The sequence below is a fragment of the Anneissia japonica genome, unplaced genomic scaffold, assembly GCF_011630105.1.
Source record: "Anneissia japonica isolate Jap-2015-1 unplaced genomic scaffold, ASM1163010v1 scaffold1770_len632688_cov154, whole genome shotgun sequence".
In the NCBI taxonomy this organism is placed as follows: domain Eukaryota; kingdom Metazoa; phylum Echinodermata; class Crinoidea; order Comatulida; family Comatulidae; genus Anneissia; species Anneissia japonica.
Genome location: NW_022692996.1, coordinates 289,508 through 314,291, shown reverse-complemented (window position 1 = coordinate 314,291; position 24,784 = coordinate 289,508). Strand labels below are relative to the sequence as shown.

Below are 24,784 nucleotides of genomic sequence, written 5' to 3'. Positions count from 1 at the left end.
TGCCACCACCAACATCATCATCATCATTGTCATTGTCATTAATTACCAATCATCATCATCTCTTATTATAGAATTCATTTCGTCATCAGCGCTTGGCTCTGTGGAATCTTCCATTTATGCTGTAGATTTTATATTTACGTCTCATTATTGTTTCACAAAGAAACAATAAATAACACAAACTGAAAAATACCCCATCAGAATACATATTTTAAACACAAATTTCAGGTTAATACTTTAACTGTTGGTAACGTTAATATTTAAATTACGTATCATCATACCCCATGTTGAAAATGGTTTTTACCATCAGTGTAAACAAAACACCAACAGCTAGCGAAAAGTGAAGTGTAGTAAATAATTATTCTTTCGTCTTGGGAAGGGGAGTTGCTGGTGTTGTAGCAAAAGAAAAGATGCTAAGGAACATTTTAAGACTGGGCTAGGTTAACTGTCGTTATTTATAAAGATGACAAAACTACTTAAAAACCCTATACATGCAGAGCAGCTCTTGCAAAGCCTCCAAGAACTGAAAAAGGATACGAAACACTGTGACCTTATTCTGGTCATAGATGGGAAGGAGTTTAACGTTCAGCAGAGCGTGCTCTGTGCAGCTTCTCCGTACTTCAGGTAAGCCCTGGATGCAAGACTCTAGCAAGTGGCGTAGGCCTAGGCCTAGCTCTCTCTCTCTGCAAGTTTACATTAAATCCAAACTGATTGTTTTGTTTATGCGTTCATTAATCCTTCCAGAGTTTTGGTAGGTCATTTTAATCATTAATTTGTTAATTGACAATGTCAAATTAAGTTTTCTTTTAGCTGCGTTTTGAACGGCCCAACCATTTTTTATTTTAGAGATTTAAAAAAATTGTGTATAACAAATGGCTACCGTAATAGGCCTAGATCTGTAGAATTACTTGTTTAACAAAGTGTGTGTTTTATGTGCAGTTTGACTGCTTTGCACAGTTTGCAAGCTGCACGAGAACCTTGCGCAGTTTGTAGAAATCATGCACATTTTGCTACCTCCCTGATTGAGAACCTTGCTCAGTTAGTAAACCATTGCAAAATTTTAAACTATATAAGAGGATCCTTGCACAATTTTCAAATTGTGCGGACAATTCGTAATTACTGTAGTAGTAGGCCTAATCTATGACTGCATTAACCAAATCAGAATTGTGAACATTAAACGTAATTGTCCTACTGTCTTGTTTTCTAAAGTATCAATGTAATCAATTTACCAGGGGCGGCGCCAGCTGGGGTTGGGGATAAGGGACCCCGTTGGGAATCTCTGGACAACCCGGATGGACACCTCTGTCGGGGAATTGCCAGCAAGGTTGACGGAGAAAAAAAAATCAAATGTCGCGAGCGCCGAAAGTACAATTAAAACATACCTTTAAGCTGTCAAATTTTAGGGCATAAAAACTTGTTTAGTGCGAGCAGTGCTACGATATGTGGGAGGTGTTGTTTACTATTGCGATTGTATGGGTTGCATTAGTGGTGCCAGCTCTTCCCCGAAGGGCTGGTACCTCCGACAGGGGGTTAGTACCCCCGACAGTGGGACTAGTACTTCTGACTCAGAAAGGGCAATTAAAGGACTCTTAAACTTGCATGGTTTTCTATATCCTTTTAAAATAAAGAACCTCATAATTAACACAAATTTGTTTTACTTGTTAATAAAAAAAAACCCAGAGGGGCGGGGGTGTGTGGACGCCTTCTTGGGGAGCTTGGATCCCTTGTCGAGGAATTCCTGGCAACTCCCCAGCAATTTACGTCAGTGACCACCGAATATTCTGATTAGCAGAATGGTTAAAATTAATAATAATTAATATTGCCTATAACAGATCTGCCAACCCTTGGGTCATGAAAATCTGGAGATTTTTTCAAGAATCTTAAAAAAATCTGAAGATTTACCAAAAAATCTGGAGGTTTCCAGAATTAACCAAAAGATGATGCAAGATACCAAAAAAGTCACGTCACTACAAATCATTGGCCGTTAATGGCGACATTCGAATTGAAAATGGTTGTTGTTTATTGCACCACAAAGCGAGCAGGCGGCGAATACATTGAATACTAACGATCAAATCAATCAAATTATGAATGGGGTGGGGGGGTGGCCTGGCCTGTGGAATCGGGTGAAAATTACGTTCAATCGGGAGAACTGGAGATTTGTTTAAATATCGGGTGACACCGACAGGATCGGGTGAGTTTGCAGGTCTGCTATAATGTAGTACATTCCCCTGCTATTTTTCACCTTTGTTTATACAATTTTATACATATTAATTCCCATCATTGGCCAACGCGATTCCAAGGTGAATGCAATGCCACGACGTGTGCGCTACGAATCGTTTTTAAATGACGATCCGTTCAGACTGCCACTGATGATCAGCAGACGTCTGACGCCCACAGGGAATATAATTTAAATTGGGTTTTAATCATCGGCTGACGGTCGTACAACTGTCGTTTAAGATTCCGTAAGTGCCCGGCATTAAGTGTCAAAATAATCAGTGGATTTTTGTTGCAGGTCTCTGTTTGACTATGAAGGCAGATTTTGTCTAGAAACTAGAAATGGCAAAGCTGTGAAAGCCATTGACATAGATGAACTGAGTGCTGAGACATTTGACCAGATATTAAAGTTTACCTACTCAGGAGAAATTGAGCTGAATGAGGAGAATATACAGGACATACTGCAAGCCGCTGATGTACTTTTAATGGCTGATCTAAAGAACCTTTGCTGTGAATTCCTTGGTAATAATCTCACTGTATATAACATTTTATTGAATATTTACTGCATACTAATAGGCAGGCTATAATCGGTATTCCTTAAGGTGATTACCTGGATCCCATCAGAGGTCCAATGCCCCGTGTTGGGATCAAGGGAAAGAGCTTTAGTGGGGTCATACAGCAGGGCAACCTGAAGGTGAAGCATTCTATTTCATCAATTATTTTGATGGTATTTGATACAAGGAGGAGGGATGTTGGTTTAGTTTATAGCGAGTTACTCGGAAAGGGCAGTTCAGCCATACCACCTGATTATAGGTCTGGTAGGGTGTAAGTAGAGTGTGTCGGAGTGGGGTGGGTGTTGTAAGCAAAACAAAATTTTGCTTGTACTTGTATTGTTAAGAATTTACTCCATGAAAATTAGTTAGGGCAGACACAGATAATAGGTACATGAGGAAGGACTACATATAAAATATATAATTTAATTAATTTTAACAAAAACATGAAAACAGTCACAGATATTTTTCTTTTATTCTAATCCCAAGACAAATAGATAGATTCTACAGTAGTATTTGCAATATGATTTTTAGGGGTATCCTCGAAGACCATTAATAAAAAATACAGGTATATATGATTCAACCATGTAAAACTCGTACAATTGTCATTTAGCTGGTGGTGTTTTTAGTGGGGATTAACGACATCACTTTAAAAACTACTATATGTGCTGTACCAGAACTAAATTTGACGATATAAAAACTATAATATAAAAAGTAAATAAAAAAAATGAAGAGATCACAAATCATCTGTACTTCTGTAGGCGAGACTTTTTTTATACCTTGTTTAGCGGACCCACCGCCTACCAATAATGATGATTAAAAATAAAATTAAATAAAGTAAGATATGTATGGCTACGTTCAGACTTGGAGATAAGCCAGACTTGAGGTAAGCCCGGCTCAACGTTAAGGCTTAACTTTGCCGGGCGTTCAGACTAGCGGGTTTAGCCAGGCAAGAATTTGCATAATAATGAACCGTAACCAGGAAACGTGTTTCAAAACATTGCTTGCGAAACGTACGCTCCCTCACGGCGTATGTAATTGAATGCTGATTGGTCATTTCGTCATCCGAACTCAAGGCAAACCCCCTCCCCCCGCAATGATTAAAGCCTGGCTTAGAAAAGTTAAACATGGTGGCGCGTCAGGCCTAGTTACTATAGGAACACAACACAGCCCGGCTTGAAATAAGCCACCTAGTTCAGACTGGCAGGTGGATAAACCCTGTGAGTTGAGCCGGGTTTATCCACCTAGTCTGAACTAGGCCTATATTTCTTCCTTTAAATTATATAAATTTAAAGTGATCATTTAACCATCCCATTACTACACTGTTTCAAACATCAATATAATTTTATTTTTGTTTTCTCATTCGTCTAGATGTTTTTGGCAAAACTCTTTGCTAAATGAAAAACCACAATTTCAGTTTTATTTTTTCCGCCGTCCTCTGACCATGTTAAAAAAATAAGTTTGCGAATCAAGGTATAAAAAGAGTCTTGCCATATATATTAATGTTTATGCTTTTTAAATTGTTTGGCGTGGTAATTATGTTTTATAATTGTATATGTGAGTGTAATTATAAACTTGCTTATTTCTTGTCATAGAGGATTGTATCTGCTCGTCAAATTGTCTTGGAATCAGGAATTTCACCGAACTCTACTCATGCCCTCGGGTGCATCGCTTAGCAACAGATTGGCTGGAAACAAATTTTGAATCAGTCACAAAGGAGGAGGAATTTCTGCAGTTGCCATTTGAAAAACTTGAAGAAATTGTTGGCATGGATAACCTTAGTGTAAGTGTAAGATATTATTCCATCCTAATATTTAGAAAAAAAAAATTCTTTCTTTAATGCATATATTTTCTTGACACTAAACAAAATATTTTTTATCATTTTAAATATGTACCGCATTAAATGAAATTTTATTCTTTGGTTACAGTTTCTTTGAAATACAGTTCTTCAAGCATAAAGAAAAATTTGAATAAATTAGCAATTTATATACATCATAATAACTAAATTTAAATAATACGCATTTTAATATCTTAAAATGACATTTAGGAAATACTTCCATAAATAACTCCAATAGGAAATGAATGGTAAACACACAGAGGATTTCATATAAATGTAAATTTATATGTGGAATGTAATTTTTATGTTAAATTTAATTAGAAACATAAATTTAACTTCATCTTTTTAAGTAGCTTTAATCATGAACCATCAATAAATCACTCTTGCCTGAGGCCTTGTTTTAGTAAAGAATCCCAATCTTCAGAATTTCAGGTATATAGCTACTGCGCAGACTTGCATTCTAATTTTTTTCTCATCTAGTTAAGAGTACATTTTTTTCCAGTCAAGACAGGCCAACTTGGCATAGTTTCATCATTCGGGTCACCAGTGGTCAGCAACAACTAGATATTGACTACAAGAGAGTATAAAAATTTACCATTAACGGAAAGATTTTCATTATGCTAATGTAGAGAGTAGCATAGTGCAGTTCATTTAAACTCTGGTAGCATCCACTTTGTGTGTGCTGAGCCATTGAGACCCTGAGTTCCTAGTTCTTGGTAAAATACAGATTATATACAGCTCACTGTTTTCTAGAGAGATGTTGGCACGGTATACAATTATGGCTTATGCATATGTAATAAAGAATGCATACATTATTAACAACAACCTTCAGTTTTTTAACTTAAAACTAATCCTCTAAATTGAGGCATGTCGTGGCAAAATGGTTAAGTTGTTGCACAGGCCAGTATTCGGTTAATGAGCTATAACATATGCAAGCTCAAGAAAAATTACCTAAAAATCAAATTGTTTATTTCACATGTCACAAAGTCTTGGATCTGGAAATGGTCAACAAACTGTTTATTTAATGTTATTTTGGTAGTTAATTTGATTAAACAATGTATGCACAAATAACTATGGAAGGCAATAATACTCAAAATAGTGTTTACAGTATCTTGATTTTAAGAGTGCTGTACTTTCACTGAGCCTCAACACCACCCTAAATTTGCCAGTCCCAAAGGTGGTGTCGAATTAAAAAGTGTACTATACTTGTAATAATGTACCAAGATCATTTGGATCAAACACCAGATGGACTACATCATTATTTGGCTCCTTAGGAGAGTAAATCTATTTTGAATCAGCACATTGTTTCCCCTGTTTATGAAATTATACCTATGTTTGTACATTTATTCAAATATTAAATAATCAAGCCAAAAATATTCTCTTTATAATTATTCAACTGTAATTTTGTTGTTTAGAAGTGTAGTTTAATTTTTTTTTTTGATAGTGTGTTAATATTTTCATCAGTTATTTATGATTATCCAATTATGGTACTATATTTTATGCTTTTTTAATGTTCCTTGAACTTAGGTATCGCAAAACAGATGTGAATTTGTTATCCTGGAAGCATCACTGCAGTGGATACAGTACGATGAGAAGTACCGCAGCGTACATCTTGCCAGGCTCCTGGAATTAATCAGATGGGGGAGTATACCAGCTAACTTGCACGATGAGGTATTACAGAACCCATTGGTAAGCGCAGATGAACAAGTGAGAGAACTTGTGCAGAAATACCTTGTGAATCCAATACCAGCAAATATGAGAGGCTACAAGAATGTGATCATGGTGGCTGGAGCCTTTAAGTAAGTATACAGTGAGGGAAGGAGGTGGGGGTTTAGTTGTGGATCCATCATGGGGAGGGGGATGGACCTTCTTGCCTAGCACCAGCAAATATGAGAGGCTACACGAAATAGGATCGTGGTGGCTGGAGCCTTTAAGTAAGTACAGTGACGTAAAAGGGGAGCAGGTAGGGGGTGGTAAGTGAAGATTCATGGCTAGGGGGATGGACCTTCTTGTCTAGCACTATAGTCAATATGTTTACAATCTGAACTTATTAATGTATATTACATGGACTAGTAAAGCTGAACATACAGTAATATGATTAAGTCAAACCTAAGGGATTTTAAGCTATTTTCATACATTAGAAGGAAATACAGTACATGTATGGCAGATATTCCAACTTTACCCATTCGAATGGGACTGTTCCAAATAATTGTGCAATCCCTGATCTCTGAAATTTTGTCGAATTTTTCAGGATTTTAATAAACCAAAACCAAAAAAGGCTGTTATTGCAGTTTCTGTGTGCGTTATGTTGCATTTCTGTGCTGAATTTTTAGTTGTGCGCTGTTTTTGATGAGTAATGTCAGGCATACGAAGGCTTTTTGGAAAAAAAACAAAAAAACCCAACTACAATAACTTTGATGGGTAAAGATACCCTTTTAATACCACCCCCACCTCCCATCTGCTGAATTGAGTTCCAGAGGTTGTAGTATTTAAGTCAGGAAATTATTTATATTATAAATTGGTTTTCTTGTTTTTTCTCTATTCCTAAGGAGCAATCAAGAGTCTTCAAGTTGTTGCTTGATAGTCCCAGCACCAGTTCAGTATTGGATTCCAATGGCGCCGATGCTGATGCCGAGGGTAGATCATGCTATTGTTGCCACCGGTAAGTTCAAAGATGTGAAGGTGTAGACAAGTTTGATGAAAATGGCCTACATTTCTTGAAAGAGATGCAAAGCTGCAAGGCATAGGGTGGGGTAATGGTTCAACAGTCTTATGAAATTTATGCAGGCAAAGCTTGTAATTATTATTTGTGGGACGATTTTTGGGGTAATAAAGTTTGTTTTGTTGCGCTGTACAATGGGCTCCGTCTAATGCAGGGGTGGGCCAAAGTGAATGTTTTAATGATGAATGAATGATTTAACACCAAGGGCCGCACCCAAACTTTGATGTTTCTAGTGAGCTTCCAAAAAACTTTATTCTCAATTTTAATGTTACTTTTTACATAATGATCAGTGTCAGGCCGTAAAAAACATTGTGTTTTCTAGCCAATGTTGCTTGGCAGGCCGTACATATAGGGCTTCTAATTAATTTTTTCGTGGGCCGCAAAAAATCGCTGTCAGGCCGCACTTTGCCCACCTGTGGTCTAGTGGATCATGTGGTATTATTGCTTGCACTTGGTCTCAATTCAATAGACGTTTCCCAGTTGCTTGGCGCTATAATTAATTTCACCACAAACGTGCAATCCAAACAAGGCTTTATAGATTCACACATATATTATACCTAATTGCCTGTTCTGTTTTTGTAATTTTGAATATCTATTTCTGTCTTTTTTTGTGTGTCTTATTGTATTGGTTTTATAAGGATCCCATTGAAAATGAGCATGACTATCGTTGGCTTAATGGGTAATCCTGGTGCTCTTTTGTCTTTGTTTCTCATGTATTGTTATCTCGAGTACCTAATAAATCAAATCAAAAATCAAAAATATCACCCAACAAGCAGTGAGTGTCTGTTTATTATTTACTTTCTTTAAATTTAATATCAGTGAAGATTAAATTTAAAACATTTTAAAATAATATTACTATTATGTTTGTTGTATTTTAAAATGTTTTACTATTACTCCTCTCATCATGAACAAACATGCTTATTCTGCAGGGGGTTATGTTTATGTAACCGGTGGTACCAACAGTTGTTATGGCTACGGGAGAAATCGTCGCGGAATTGTACTTAATACAGGAGAAAGATACGATCCTTCTTTGAATCAGTGGACTGCAATAGCACCTATGTTGACATGTCGTGAGAATCACAATCTTGTTGCTATTAATGATGACATTTATGCGATCGGTGGAAATAACATGAATGAACGAGAACTAACGTCAGTGGAGGTATATAATATATTAACGGATACATGGAAGTATTCAGTTTCCATGCCGATTCCACGAATGTTCCCGTGTTGCATCGTCATGCAAAAAAAAATCTTTGTGATAGGTGGCTGTTCGCAGGGTCAGGTTTACGAGTCGGTTGAGTGTTACGATCCGATGTTGAAGCAGTGGAAGACAGCCGTGCCCATGAAGGAGCGGCGGGCATGTGCATGCGGAGTGGCTGTCGGGGATTCAATATTTGTTTTTGGCGGGAAACGCAGCTTAATGTGTCCCAGTGCTGAGAATCGCACCAAGTTCTGTGGCTCAGAGGTATACATTGCTAGTAAAGGCCTCTGGTTCAGCCTGCCACCGAACAACCTGTGCAGCATGCAGGATTTATCTAGTGAGTATGAGGATTAGATTGCTTGTTTAATCTTTGCCCAACTTGAATATGACGCCTTAAGTTACATGTAGACCAATGCCGGCAACTTGAAGTCGATTACATAGTTTTTGGGGTATAAACCGACCGACCCCCCCCCCCAAAATTGACCCAATTCTGTGTTTAAAGTGGGAGGATTTGCTTACCACCCAAATTGACCCAATTCTGTGTTCAAATTGGCGGGAGGGTTGGGTTGCACCAGAGAAACTACGGTGCTCATTCTTAAAATGGTTGCACTATTGAACATTAATAAACACTGAAAAATTATCAATTGAATGTTTTGCGTTTTTTTCCCCAGGTTGTACTAGATATTCAAGAAAAAATGTACAAAATATTTCCAAATATGTTTGCTATTTACAGATGTAAGTGCTGTGTTTCATATAGAGGATCAGATCTTAGCGATGGGTGATCTTTACATACAGTGGGAGAACCAGTGTCTACGTGGCGTGGACCAGGGAGGCTTCGGACAGTGGTACGAGATAGTTCTGCATCATCCACCATTCCGACAGCGAAACATGAAGGCCTGTGTTATGAGAATGCCGGCATCGGTCTACATGAAACTTAAGGCGTCATATTCATAAAGTTGCTGTAAGAAGAAAAATACCTAAATTGCTATTCTTTTTTTTAAATCAAAGGACCAATGTGTGTGAAGTGTAAAGTAAATAATACACAAGAGTAAACAATTCAATACCTTGGGATATTTTAATATTTACAAACAAAATGCACAGGTCTGTTAAGGCTGTATTGTATGTCGCCACTGCATACAATTATGTATATACAGAAACAACATATTAAAACTTGTTTTAGTTGAGACTGATCGCAAGCCAGCAGCTGAATCAGCTCTCAACTACTCATACAGTGGCATATTTGGGGGTGGGGGTGCGGGTGTGTGTGCGTGTAGGGCACTCACAACCTCCATTTTCCCCACTAAATTTTGTAGGCTAAAAGTCACCTAATATCACCTTTACGGTATTTCATCAGCTAGGTCCCCTTCACTTTTCGTCAAGCCCTCGCACTTACACTTCGAGCACCATCAGCCTCCCCCCCCCATTTTAGTATGCCACTGTTATCATGTATTCATTACAGTATGTTTGAATGGTCAGTAAGTTGAACATCTGTAAGTCTATGAATCTTTCAAACTTACAGTATTTGACCAAACAAATCATGCGGCTTGAAGTTCAAACGTGTTTTATTTACACCCGATTCACACAAGACAAAATGTTGCAAGCTTTCCCTGCTACATTCTCTCCATCCATGTGAATGACAGCACATTTATGTAAAGATCAAATAAAAACAGACATCACACAAGCCAGTAGTGTAAAACACTCCCAAGATATTTAGCATGAAACTATGTGCATGTTCACATGGGAGCTTTTATTTCACTGTTGCAAGGTTTGAAAATGTCAAGATGTTAAGTAACATTTTAGTCTCATGTGAAACAGGTTTAAGTCTGACATTGTATGCTTAGCCTTGCACTCAATTTTTTATTCAAACTTTAAAATCCACATGTTGATTAAAACTTAACCAATGTAAAGATATTCAGCACTATTTTTTACTGTTTTGTTAGACAAAAAATTTAAAATTTACAAATAATTTATCACGGAAGAACATTACTGTACTACTTTGTCCAGTATATTACACACACATGCACAGGCAGGATAAGCCATTGACCACAAGCCCAATCATATAAAACATAATCTTAAATGCCAAATGCTACTCCTTAAAGAGGTACATAATTAGACATCATAGACAGTATGAAATAATGTTTAAGCTTTTAAATATATGCCATTTTACACTATTTCATTGTAATGGATATTTCACAGATATATAACCTAGTATTATTGATGGCCTGGTGATTTAGTGATTGTAAAATTGATAAATTTGAGAGGAAACAGGCACCTCACTATTAAATTGAGCACATAATGTTAGCACATTCTCAAAAAAGTACATCAATTTTGTTGGGCAATTCCAAATATGGTATTCCCAATGCTAAATACCCTGAAGGATTTGGTTAGTTGTTTGACCCTGATTTATATCCTATAATAGGGTATTATTTCCATCAGGACGTGCTGAGAATATCATGTTCTTGTTCATTCTCTTCTCCAATGGATGTTGTCGGTTGACTGTCCAAGAAATCCATCAACTCTTTGTCAATGTCGTTTGAGGCATCCAGCTGTTTTGGGGAGTCACCTGGAGATGGTAAGGAGACTTCTATACCCATTGCTTTCCTAACTGCTGGGGTTGAGACTACATCTGCAGGTTTTGCCTATAAATAAAAGAATTTTAATCAATGTTTTAGCCAAGCAATAATATTAGTTTTATAGTTTCATGTTTTAATTACCTTTGTATGTTTGTATAGATGAATATCATGTCTTTATTAAGACATTAAGCACTGTTAGAACTTGCCATATTGTTGTAATTACTTGCTAGCACTATAAACCGTAAATTTAAAATTCTCAGAAGTTAGAGAGTAAGGTGATTTTGCATGAAAATTAATTGGGGTGGAATATTGAGTACTTAGGGTATATATTTTTCAGCATTTTTACAAAAAAAGAATGTTTTTGTTCTTTAAGGAAATAAAAATAATACTGCATTATTTCAGTAAATTATGAAGATTATGAATATAAAATTTCTGTTCCAAACCTCTAAATTTTAAGGGCATAGGTTATTTTTAATGAAAATTACATGAGGTGGGTGGGTATACTTATTTTAACATTTTTACAAAAATTGTTTTTTTTTGTTCTTTTAGGAACTAAGCATAATATTACTCTTTCAGTACATTATGAAGACTGAGTCACAATATTAAACAGTAATAATTATTATTATCAAAATATTTTTTCCGCTGGCCAGTATTTTCTTCGACTATAATACACAATAAAATATACTCTGTTGTACGTTATAAAAAAGTGTATTCATTTGAATAGCATTAGTTATTCATTAGCTTTTATATGAAAATATAATATTTTCCTTTATAATTAATTGGTACATAAATAACAATTAATATTTATTAAAATAAAAAACACCCTTTAATGAAATTGGCTGATTTGATATCTCAATAATTCGCCGAATAGTAAACAAATATCAGTTTATGTGTCCTGTTTCTGGTTCTGATGATGTTAGAAATTCAGTAAGATGCTAATTAATAATTTTATTATCTCTTACACTCCCAAGTCCAGCTTCTACAGTCTTGTTTTAAACAGGGGGTTTTCATCAGTAATGAGAATTAAATTTATATCTAATCATTTTTAAAATGAATTAGCTAATTTGCAAACTTCCTGTCTGTACAGGACACACTAAAGTATTGTATTTGCGCAGTGGATATATCAAAACCAAATTTGTGCAGAAAATTGCTCGGAATTGTAACTTATCTGCGTAATACACTGGATGTATATTGAGCATAGGGACAAATATGTGTGGATATTGGCCCTTATTTCAAAATGCATTTTTTCCATAGGGGATTATATATGTTTTCCCGTAGGGGATATATTCCTGTATAGGCCCTATTCATGAGTCTGGTGTACAGGTTAAATGTAAGACTTTGGGTTTCAATTCAGGTACATTATTAGGATCCTAATGGTATTATAGAGCAAGTGTTCAACAGTGTTTTTCTATTAAAATTTAAAAAAAAAAAAAAACTATCTATAAATACAGTTGAACTTACCAAAGTCAAATCCAAAATGGCATTGTATACTTGCTAGGCTGAACCAAAATTTGATTTCGACTTACAGATTGTTAATGGAAAACACAACAATTTGGCATGTAAAATTAGATCAACTTAGAAATTATGCGACTTAGGCAAGTTCAACTGTACAGTAATTATCTGTTAACTCACGTTTGATGTTAGTTGCATTAGCTGTTGTGTTATTTCCTCAGCAATATTGCTCTCTTCTTGGGAGGGTCCTTCGATAAACTGCAGGTGGGCCGGAGGCTTGCGGCTAAGCCTCTCAATCTGTTTCTTCTCTAAGTTATCTATTAGGTTCGCTGTAGAGTCCAACTTGCTGTTTAAGTCTTTGTTTTGTCCTGTCTTATCTCCTTCCCATGATTTTTCTACACACACCCAGATGAGTAAAAATAAAAGCACTTAAAATTTTAGAAAGAAAAAATAGTTGGTAATAATACTGAAATCATAAATATTTTCCCTTAAAATATAACAAAAATAATAAACATAAATATTCATCTTTATTAGTAATAATAATATATAAACACTTTTAATAATTCAGCCTTATAATAATAATTATTATTATTATAATTATTATTATTATAATGTTATTTAAGACAGTATAAAGAACCATAGCAGTAACTAAAGCAGTATTATTATTAAAATTATTATTATTATTATCATTTATATTATTATTATATTGTTATGTATAAAACAGTATAAAGAACCATATATCAGTTACTATAAAACTAATAATTTATGAAAAAACATCATTGAGTATTTTTGTGAATATAATCAGTGGTTCAGTTAGGTTAGATATATTTAAGAAAATTAATCATTTTAAATCTGACCAGTGAGACTGCATTGTCACAGGTGGTCAATGCCATTTACCACTAAACATCAGTCCATCCTGGATCGGACATGAGATATTGCCACATAAAAAAGTAAGTCCAGAAGAAATGATTCAATTTTAAAAATACAATAATTTTCGTTCTAATGGTTTTGAACCTTTGAAGCAAAAGTAATTAAAATGTTAAGGGACGTTTCCAGTCCAAGTAAATGTGAAATCATAAACTCTTCATTGGTTAATAATGCTCTGTTGTTAATAATTAAACTATTTAGGATACCATGTATAAATTTAGTTGCATGAATGTAAAAAGCACATAGGTGTATATAAAGATTATATTCATATTTAAACCAACATAAATAGCAGAATATTTTTACCGTTACATAATTGAGTGTTATTTTTATTGCACCTCTAAGACAAAAATATATTTAAAAAGTATTATATTTGTTGTAAACTCTCCATTATGGAGGAAAAATAATACTGTATTATGGTCATCCTCTGATATGTCAAGTAAGTGAATGTAAAAAGTACCAAGAAGTATACAGATTATGTTAATTGTATATTTATTGAATAAAAGTTACCAAGAAACCCAACATGAGATACTGGTGTGTGTCAATCATGCGGCAAAGTTATAGTTAATAGTTGATTGTGAAGGCTCAAAAATGAAAAGATTTCTCATTATGAAGAATTTGTTACCTTTTAAGATTTTAAATTGGGGTCCGTCAATCAAGATTTTTAAAACTTTTTAGTCTAGGCACATGACCCTTCCGAAGTGTCAATAAAACTTAACAACCGACCAGTCAAAGGATTGCCAGGAATATGTGTGTCCACAAACACGTGTTTGGGGCGGGGCTTAGCGGAAATGTCCATTAGTAGCTACTGAGCTAACAATCCATGGTTATCGGCATCACAATGACTGATTAATCTTGAAAGGCGCCATTTTATATGCCGTATGAGTATTTTTGGCCCTGGCTAGTGAGTATTTGTTTGTAAACAAGTTCTTGTAATCTCGAAAGCTCCGATGAGGGCAGTTAATAGAGGCAGGAGGTATAAAAAAAGATCTATTAATCAGCCTCATGAGGGCTGTATATTAGATCTAAAAAAAGTGTTTATAGAGCTCCTCATCGGAGCTAAAAATGACCACAGAATTTTTAGATTTTGGTCATTGACATCACATTTGGCATGGTAGTGCCCTACAAATCCTTGTACCATTGGAAAATAGTAATTTTCAACACTGAAAAACAAAATCCTCTGCTCTTCTTTATTTTCTTTATAATATATTTCTGTAATTTATCTATGCACTTACAATTGGCACACACAATATTCCTATATATAATTTCTAGAGACAAATATTTTAATTTGATTTTTAAGTAGTAGGAAGAACTATTATTGACAATTTCTACTTAACCTAATTACACTACTTCATATTAAATCAAGCATATTGCTAGCAATCAAGTATCTGCATTTCTTTTAATTTATTAAATATAAAGCATTAAAAAGAAAAATACAAATAAATATCAAAAATAGGGTTTATCAAACATTCTTAAAACAAATAAAACTGTCATTGGCAAACAAAGACATATTACCTATGGTTGCCTCTCGATAGGCTGGGATGACAACGCACTGATTACTAATAGTGATATTAAGAAATTATGCCATGGAGCAGCTTAGTATGTTTCAACTGTTGTTTGATATTATGACCAGATTAATAATGTTCGGCACATAGAGTTCTTGTTAGCATGATCCAATATATACAATTAGTTTAGTTTTATTATAATTATAAATTTGATGATAGTAATTAGTCAATTCATAGTTAAAGACGCATATGCTCATACATATATAGGATAATTGACATAAGCACCACGCACACACAACACGTTTATGTCGATTGAACTTAGATACCACAGGATACATGTATGCGCAGTTTAAACCACGAATTGGCTTAATCATTTGCATGATGTTTCTGACGTCAGCAATCTATGGTAAATTTGATAAACCCCAGTACCACAATCATAACAAATTCAACATAATTATATTGTATTTTTTTTTTCTCAGAACCTATCAAACACGGCAGTTATGTACCATAATATAAATCTTATATTTTAAAAATAAACATATTTTCTTGAGCCTAAATTAATGATGATGATAATAATTTGAAATTTATATAGACCTTCTATTTCTACTTTTTATCTTCATTTACATATATTATATTCTATTTCTACTTTTATTTACATAAATATATTATATATCTCGGAACTTACCAATGTCTGAGAGGAAGGACATGTCAATACCGATATTGGAAAGGCTCCTTAAGTCTTCAAAATCAATTTCCACATCTTCGTCCACAGCACTTTGAATATCTTTAGGAATGTCGGTAACCTTCTCTTTAGTACCATTGACTTTCGAGGTTTCATCATCATTTTTCTTCTCAGTAATTTTTTCTTCTTCTTTCTCAGGAATCTGCTTATCTTTGTTTGATGATGTATCACCTTTTTCGGTGGCTGTTGCAAGATTGGCTTGTTCCTTCATTTCGCTCTCTGTCTTTCGTTTCTGGAACAAAATATAATTAGGTAATCATACATTCCGCTGATGAGCCTATTCAGTATAGAGTGCTGTTTTTCTGTAGGGCCCAAACTTTGAGTCTAAGACTAGGCTAACCCGACAAGCCAGAAAAAATGGCTTATTTCTCTTGGGGTCCAATATCTACCAGCAACATTAAAACAGACAATAAAAACGCGCTGTAATGTTTAACTTTAAAATTAGAAGAAAAAGATTAAAAAGAGAAAAAGAATTTTAGCTATTATTATATTATTGATGGTAATAATGTTCATTCATTCATTCCTTCATTTTTTATTTCAGATACAAATATCCATATACTGTATATAACAATAAAGTATATAATATATGATAATTAAATATATTTCACTGAAACAATTCAAAGAAGGGTAAAAGCTCAATCTTACATCTCGCAGCTGTTTCATTGTTTTTGAATGTTCTCCATTTGTCAACGTATCAAGCAGATTGTCTACAAATTTAGTTACATGGCTTCCTGCATCTTTCACAAAGTCTTGTATACTGAAAAATAAAAAATAAATATATAAGTGCATTAATGAAAGTTGACACAGTATGGTGGTTGGCAAAGTGGAAGCAGGTTTGGGCTTTTGAGTCACTTGCTGTGTATTTTGCTTGTGTCTCTGGGGGGAAAAAATTTAAATTGCCTTTTTGTAAAAGAAAAAAAAAAGCTGCGATGTGTTGGTCGGTCAGGCTTGGGCAACATAACAGATTTTCATGATTTGTGGGTTGGTTAGGCTTGGGCACAGCGGTGGCACCAGAGGGGCCCACGAGGGGTCCGAACCAAAGGGCTGACGAAGCCTCGGTCGACGGCCTAGAATAAAAATCATTTGATGGGGTTCATGGGGAGAGTTTTTATGGCTTAGTATGATCTCAAATATGCTTTTAGACCACAATATTAGGGATTGGCAACCAAAATAATGTTAGTTGGATAGGCAAATTATATTTTTGTAAATTTTCGATCCGACGACCTAGTCATTTGTCAGACGACAGGGGGGTCCAGGTCTGTACCACCACTGGCGCCACCACTGCTTGGGCAACATAACAGATTTTCGTGATTTGTGGGTCGGACAGGCTTGGGCAACGTAACAATTTTGGTTTTTTTTGGCCTAATTACTTTACCCAACAAGCTCAGCTACAACTCCTCTGTAAAAAAATGCTGTATACTGTATCAAATACCTTTTTGAATACTGCACTCCTGCTTCATCTGCATATGTTGAATACAGCAGGTCAGACTCCTCCTTACTAATGTTTGAGAAACTGGAATCATATGATGGTGCATAAGAGCTGAATGGTCCATAGGTTAGATAGGTCACTGAAAATAAAATGTGATCTCAATCAGACAATCTATACTCATAGGCAAATCAAGGGGGCCCTAAGCCACTAAATTTTTCAAAATTATAAAATAAGGACATATTATAAGGACACATTTGAATTCTATAAGATGATCAAGTAAAGAGGAATAATATTGAATAGCAACATAATGGTGTAGCTATCACTACCTATTGTTTTTAATAATACTTAAACATTTATAAGGCGCCAATTCCAAATTGAATGATCAAAGGCGCGAGCGATATTACCCCTGGTCAGTGGATAACGTTCAATGGCAAATCAGCACAGAGTGCAACCTTCTCTGCTCCCTGGGGAGTATCCCTAGTCGTTCGCTAATTCTTTAGCGCACGAAACTAGAACATTCAATGCCACAACATCCTACCAGGTACCCATTTATACTCCTGGGTAGAGAGAGACAAAAGTAGATAAAGTGCACAAGGACACAAGCGACTTGCACAGTGAGAGTTTCGAACATTTTGCTGAACAGAGTGTCAAGAATTCTGAGACGTAATGAGGAGTGGATAGGTGCACGGAATAAGGAGCACTTTCAACTTAATTCACTCAGCGCCAGTGCAGTTTTTTACATCAGACAGATACTTGACTTGTTACCACAGTAATGCAAGTTATAAAATTATTTACCTGGGTTAATTTTATTGTGTTTATCCTCCTTGAATCCTGGCAAAGATCCTGATCCATTTGTCAACTTGCCAACCACCAGGCCTAAGTTGGCGACCTTAAGGTCAGTGTTGACTGCTGTGCTTGGGTTGAGCACACCAAGGGTCGTCGTTCCGTGCTCATCTTTACGCAAAAAACCAATCTAAATGTCCAAAGGAAAACAAAAATAATAGAATATTACAATTAAATCATGGCGGCTGAATTGAATTATCTTGGAAGTAATAAAAAAGAAATTATGGAATTTGTTAGGTCATTTTTAAGAAAGCAAAGTAATTTCAATTATAATTGTCTTTAAGACCAGATAGAAGGAGGAAAGTTGGTCAACAAAAAACAGTGGAAAAGAGGAATGAATGTAAGTATAGGAAAAGGATAAAGGTTGTTATAATTTGAAAAATAGCATGGAGGTCTAAATGTGACAGAAGGCACAAAGAGAGTAGAAAGCACTTCATAAGTTTGTTATTTATTAGTTATACTGTGTTATTATGATGTATTTATTGACCTCGGGAAGATAGGCTATGGTATCCACATCACTTTGGGGCAATAGATTTCACCATTCCCCTCATGAGCAGTCAATATTTGTATAATATAATATGTCTATGCCTGATGATCACTTTCGTATGAAACCAGTGGTAGCAATGGTGAAACATATAGCTTTAAGTTCCTGTGTGCCTGACCTTACCTCATTGACCTTACAATAGATTACTTTTGTTTACCTTTCCATGTGGGTTTCTGACTGTCAGTCTGTCTTTGGCTGCTTTTGCAGCTGCTAGGGCTTCTTTTACAACTTCATGAGGCTCTAAATTTTCTGTAAATCCTTCCCCATTTGGGTCATAGTGACTGCAAAAAAAAAAAAAAAAAAAAAAAAAAAAAAAAAAAATACACATTTAATTTTAGTTTTGATACAGATTGATATATCAGCTGATTATGACTTTAAAGGGTGTCAAGTAAATTCTAGAACCTTGAGTAAGTTATTAATCAATCAATTGGGACACCACCTGTATCTGATTGGTGCAGCGCATGCGATTTGGTGCCTCGAACAAGAGGTCTGGGTTTTTTAACCCCTTTAATGTATATTTTACATGTGTGTATGGAAATGTCACATTACCAACAAATGTGTCTCATTCACCCAAAAATATAAGTGATTACTTAAAATTTTCAAACAAGGCTTCAATAGCTGCTATACTATACGTATCCTCACCCAACCCACAACCTGGGAGCCCCCCCTCCCCCACCATTATGGTTGACTATGTGTTCTATAGGTATTTTATCAAATAATTGGGATAATCAAGTGAAGTGTATAGGGGACTTGTTGGTACAATACCCCTACAAAGACTGAGTAATTATTCCCTCAGTTTCTAAACAAGACATAACATGGTGTCTCCACCTTACCCTAATGGCACCTTATCCCTAGCCTGTTTCTTGTCCCCAGCCTTCGTCTTGCCCTCATGTGGCTGTGTTTCTGCAGACACCCCCGCATCGGATGCTAGGGCTTCAGAGTGCTTGGCTTTTGGCTTGGCTCGAGACCTTGGCTTTGTCTCCACTTCATCTACATAGTTGTGTGTACGCTTTAAGTGCGAGATTCTTTCCTGTTATCAACAATATATAATAATGAGTAAATGTGTTGTGGTTTTTATATTTCAAATGTTGTATACTGTATGTAAGTGTTGTTTATCTTTTCATTAATCCATATTATTAACATTAAATACAAATAAAATACTTTAAATTTTTATATTTTTTCATTTTAGAATATGAAAAATAAATTTTATCTTAATCTTAGACCAATTCCTCTTTTAAGTAATTATAGTTATTTGAACAGACAACAGGGAAGAAAGAAACCAGGGAAATAAAGTTAAATGGAAATTAATAATAATACACTGTACATATAAAGTTCATATGTATATACAAAGTTTACGCATATTAAGCTGTCTTTGAAAAAAACTGTTCTATGCCCATTATGATGTGCATATATATGGTCATGATACGATGTCATTAGGACTGGACAGGGCATAAGGTGAGGTGTCATGGTACTCACTTTATTCATCAGTTTGATACCGACGTTGAGAAGTCTCTTAGCTGCTTTGTAGTAAATCGTTTCAGGTCGGTTGTAGGTCATTGCATTTTCGCACATCAAAACAAAATCAGCCTTTAAATGAATGAATAAACAAATTAAAATAAGAGATACATTAGGACAATTTCAATGTTTTTAAAGGTTTTAAAAATTTCAAAATTACAACTTCGCAAATACGAATTATGCATAGTCAGTGGTGGTACCAGTGGGGGGAAATGCTCCCCCATCGGACAGGCTTGGACCCCACAATACTAAGCCATAAAAACTACAATGAACCCTACAAGAGATTTTTATTCTGGAACCCTGACCAAGGCTCTTATTGGCCCTTTGGTTCAGATCCCTTGTCAGGCACGTCAGACACTTTGTTGACAAATTTCTGGAGTCACCACGGTGTATAGTATTATTTTATTATTACATGGAATAAATAATAGTTCTGTACTGATAACAATAATGGTCTTGCCACTTCTATAGCACATAACAAGTCTCTATACACTCTGTGGACATGATGACACTTGCGTTTCATTATTAAAATAAAACCAATCTTTTATCGCTGCTTACCTTGTACTCATTAATACTTCCGTATTCATTGTTGTCAATTTTGACATGCATCGTACTGAAGTCCATTGGGTAGGCAATGATGCTTGAATAACCAGGAGCGATGACATCATTGACAGGCCAACTGAAGAACTCATTCTGGTCTTTTCTATAGGAAGTATAAAACAGTAAACTATTAATTGAGAAATGGTTACAGAAAATGGCGATTATGATAGCTAATGTTGCATTAGAGTACATAATGCAGCAGTGATGTTGGAAGCATATCTCAAGCCTAGTCCAGACTATACAATTTTACTTGACTAAAATCATGTGACATGCCCAAATATGGTCATGATGAAATCACACCATGACCATATGTGGCAAAGACAAGCCAAATCAGTCACTCGTAGCAAATAGCGTTTCAGAGATAATGGCCAAAACATGCTGAAATGTCAACATTTTTTAAACTTATTTCATTGCACTAAACTAACCTTTATATATCTATACATAATGATATGCTGTTATTTTCCCCATTTTCAATGTTAAAACTACAAAATCTTTAACAATTTAGCGATGGTTCCTGCCAGAGAAATGCCGAAAATCTATACTTTGAAAGCTGATTTCTCAAATAATAATTGTTCTTTAAACAGCTGTATGTTTAAACGCTTTCAGCGCTTTTCTCATAATAAAATGACGGATTTACCATAAATGATTCTTTTACTCTTTTATAGCTCTCATTTTCATCTTTAACCCAGTATTAATAACTAAAATCACGAGTGAATGACTGGTTTGGCTTGTCTTTGCCACGTGACACATAAAGGCATATCATGTTTATATGCTGTATGATGGGCATACTTGTACATCAATTTTTTTGTCAAAGAAAATTTGATAGTATAGAGAGAGCATAAGACAACTACTGGTATTGTTACTAAAAAATAATAGAACCTGCAAAGAGAATGAATGAATGAAGAGAATTTGCAGACTGGTCATTTGTGTTTATGTTAAACTGAAAAACAATTTACCTTTGCAAAGTTTTTTGCAGACTATCAAGTATCTTCTGCAATGGTGACACAGAGGGATCCTGATCCTCCTTCCCCCGACAGTGCCTCGTCGGAGCCGTTCTCTTCTCCACAAACTTCATTAGGAAGGCACGACGTGCTGGTGTTGAGTTCCAATCGATGTTCTCCTCATCTTCCCTTGCAGGAGGTTCTTCCTCCTCTTCTGTTACTTCTGAGGGAAGTGGCTCGACTCCTTCCATTTCTTCTTCCTCATTTGATACAGCTGGTGCCACTGGTTCCTCAAGTTCTTCGGATTCCTCTTGAACATGATCTTCCTCAACATACGACTCTTCTACCTTTCGCTGAAAAAATTTTTACAAAAATTTAAGATTTTGAAGACTTCTATAGTTTAGCGCACACATGCTTGGCTACCACGAGTAACTTGCTGAGCTAATCTGCTTTCTGCAACAAATATAAACTAACACACTTTATGATTATTTAAATTTTAAATAAACAAATTACCTTCTTTTCTTCTGGTATTTCCATTGGCTTTTCCTCTTTTTTCCGTCTTCTCTTTTTCTTGTATACATCCCTTGGCGATTCTTCATGGCTACTGTCAACTTGAGGTGGAGGGGCTTCAACAACGACTTCATCTTTCTTCCTTGTAGTGATACCTCTGCTTACTTTTAAAACTAATTTAGGAACTTGTGGTTTTTCTGTAATGTAACATCAAGACAACCGTTTAATACATACATGTACAAGGAAACGTTTCTTCTTTTGTACGAGTCTTTTGTTCGACCACTTTAAATGGAATATGAAGCCCAGGTCTGGTCGCCAATCCTGCAGAATATATATACTAAGCTCAACAGTTAAAATCAAATTATGACAATTTTATTCTCAACTTAAATTTAAAGACGAGGCAGCCCATACAACTCCTTGCTTGCTCATTAAATCACTAATAAGGTAAGATTCACTAAGTTAAGTGTAAATAAAATGTTATTTGAGGGGTATAGGGTAAAGAAAGACATTATTATACAGTAATATAGGCAGGCCTAGAGACTATACAGGTACAGTAAGTCTATAATAACAAGAAAATTAAATTAGCGTAAAATTAATATGACACACCAATTAGGCTACTTACAATTTACATTCCCAATTACTTAGGCTAGACCCTATATAGTACATCATAGGCTTAGGCTTACACCAATTAATTTTACAGGACTTAGCCTAGGTAGGCCTATTAATAATGATTAATAATTAAGTTAAGCCTCTAGGCCTAGGCTAGGCCTATATTTAATTGTCGTGTCCTGTATGTATTATTTACAATATATTCTTCTCTTCTTTGACTAATTCGAAAACAAAACAAAAACAAAAAACAAACAAACAAACAAACAAACAAACAAACAAAAAAAACCCAAAAAACAATCACTCATATATTAGCGAAGGCTAGGCCTAGCTTGGCTATCGTACATCATGTATGAGGGAAGAATGAACACATTCCCGGCTAGGATTTGGTCATGGAAGGTCAATGGTAAGCCTAGCCGACGTTTGGCATTTTCTTCAAAAAAAGACACACAATTCACCTTCTACAACAGGTTTCTTTTCGGCCCTATGTTTCTTGTGCTTCTTCCCCATCTTTCTAGAATGTTGATCAAGTCTAAATAAAATATGTTAAGTCACAAAATCTTTGTTTTGAACTGCGATCGTCAACTCACAACAAAAGCTTTTTCAAAAGGGACGCAGCTATCCGAGTGTCGGTGGCCTATGGGACGCCGTTTACACAACAACTCATTGAATATGAAATTACTGTACCTCGATATCATGATCAAGGTAATTGCCTTGATGTTATGAAAAGTATTGATGAAAACAATTTCAAAAATATATGGATGTAAATACTCCTAAAAAAACGTCTCGAAAAATACCTAGAAAATTAAATTTCCTCGATGCGGAAAATACCTCGATCGAATATCGGCCGCATTTTCCCTATACAGTTAAGGCAGGAATTATAGAGGGCGCTATTTAAAGTTAGTTAGGTGAACTGATAAACACGAACGAACATGCTTGACAAATAATGCTGTTCGTCCGGCCAGCCTAATTTTAGCCAGAATATACACCCTATCAAGTACCTCCCCCACCCCCGATAATTTAAAACACTATCAGCCAGAAACCCGTACACCCTTCCCCTTTAAGAGCGCACCCCTTCTAAGGGAGGTGGGGAAAATTTTTAAGTGTGCTAAATCGTCAAAAATTCACCTTTTATTTATTCACTAATAACTTTCCAAATGATCAAATATAAACAGTGGTCCACCTGGATAATGGATCAAAGATTGCTGCTGTCGGCCATCTTGAAAACATGTAAAACTGTAATATTCTGGCAGTAGACGAGATAGAAATGTATTTTCCCTTAAATGTTGGCATTAACAATACAATTGAATTGTTATTTAGTGTTTCTTATAACCTATAAGTGAAGGTTGAGAGAAAAATTATCTTGGAATTCAATATTTCCGAGACAATTTACCTTGAAATTTTGTCTTTTCGAGATATAAACTGTCTTATCTTCAATAAGCTGTCTTCAAATTCCGTCTCTGTGAGGTAAATTATGTTGAAAATTTATGTTTCTGATGAAACCTTGGAATTCATCGTTTTTACCTAATTTATCTTGGAATTCAATATTCCAAAAACCGAAACAACTAAATAAAAATTGGTGTAAACCAATATAGCTGCTTGGATTCCAAAATAAATCATCTTGAAATTTCATCTTGGTACGTCGTGTCTTTCTGCTGAGAGAATTATCTGGGATTTATTGTTCGTGTGGACTTCAAAATTCTTCCATAATGAAAACTTTTCCCCTATTTTCGACAAAAAATCATTCAGGTTAATTTGACCTAACTTATGCATGAGCGCACTAACCGCAGAAAACTCGAAATTCGTAGCTGCTATTGGCATTAAGCGCGTGACGTCATTCATAGTGTAGAAACGGTTGCGTTTCTGTAGAGTTTTGTAATTGAAAATAGGTGGCGCACAGCGAAATGCCCAGTTGTCAGAACCACGCTAATGATCGTGTTGCTATGAGGATTGTGTATGTGTAATGACAGGAGCAGACGGTACATAATTCGACCGTTTCTACAGTTATTGGTTAGAATCCTAACCAACGGATTAAATGCTAACCTGTTCAGGAGGTGATCGGATGTTGACTGGTAATTGAC

The 24,784-nt window shown here is 35.4% G+C and overlaps 2 protein-coding genes across 2 annotated transcripts; one reads left to right on the top strand and one right to left on the bottom strand.

Moving 5' to 3' along the window:
• The first annotated feature begins 319 nt into the window (after positions 1-319).
• On the top strand, positions 320-10,620 carry LOC117100584 (gigaxonin-like). The gene is made up of 7 exons (XM_033240359.1): positions 320-621; positions 2,510-2,733; positions 4,358-4,545; positions 6,127-6,398; positions 7,149-7,261; positions 8,251-8,859; positions 9,256-10,620. The coding sequence occupies exons 1-7, from the start codon at positions 461-463 to the stop codon at positions 9,474-9,476; spliced, it is 1,788 nt and encodes a 595-aa protein (XP_033096250.1). The 5' UTR covers positions 320-460; the 3' UTR covers positions 9,477-10,620.
• Positions 9,584-23,330, bottom strand: LOC117100583 (bromodomain-containing protein 7-like). Its single transcript, XM_033240358.1, has 13 exons — positions 23,162-23,330; positions 22,101-22,294; positions 21,603-21,940; positions 20,605-20,749; positions 20,011-20,121; positions 19,368-19,564; positions 18,692-18,815; positions 17,943-18,120; positions 17,151-17,286; positions 16,364-16,475; positions 15,662-15,950; positions 12,728-12,942; positions 9,584-11,161 (listed from the first exon to the last, which is right to left on the bottom strand). The coding sequence occupies exons 1-13, from the start codon at positions 23,211-23,213 to the stop codon at positions 10,955-10,957; spliced, it is 2,298 nt and encodes a 765-aa protein (XP_033096249.1). The 5' UTR covers positions 23,214-23,330; the 3' UTR covers positions 9,584-10,954.
• Between the last annotated feature and the right edge of the window lie 1,454 nt (positions 23,331-24,784).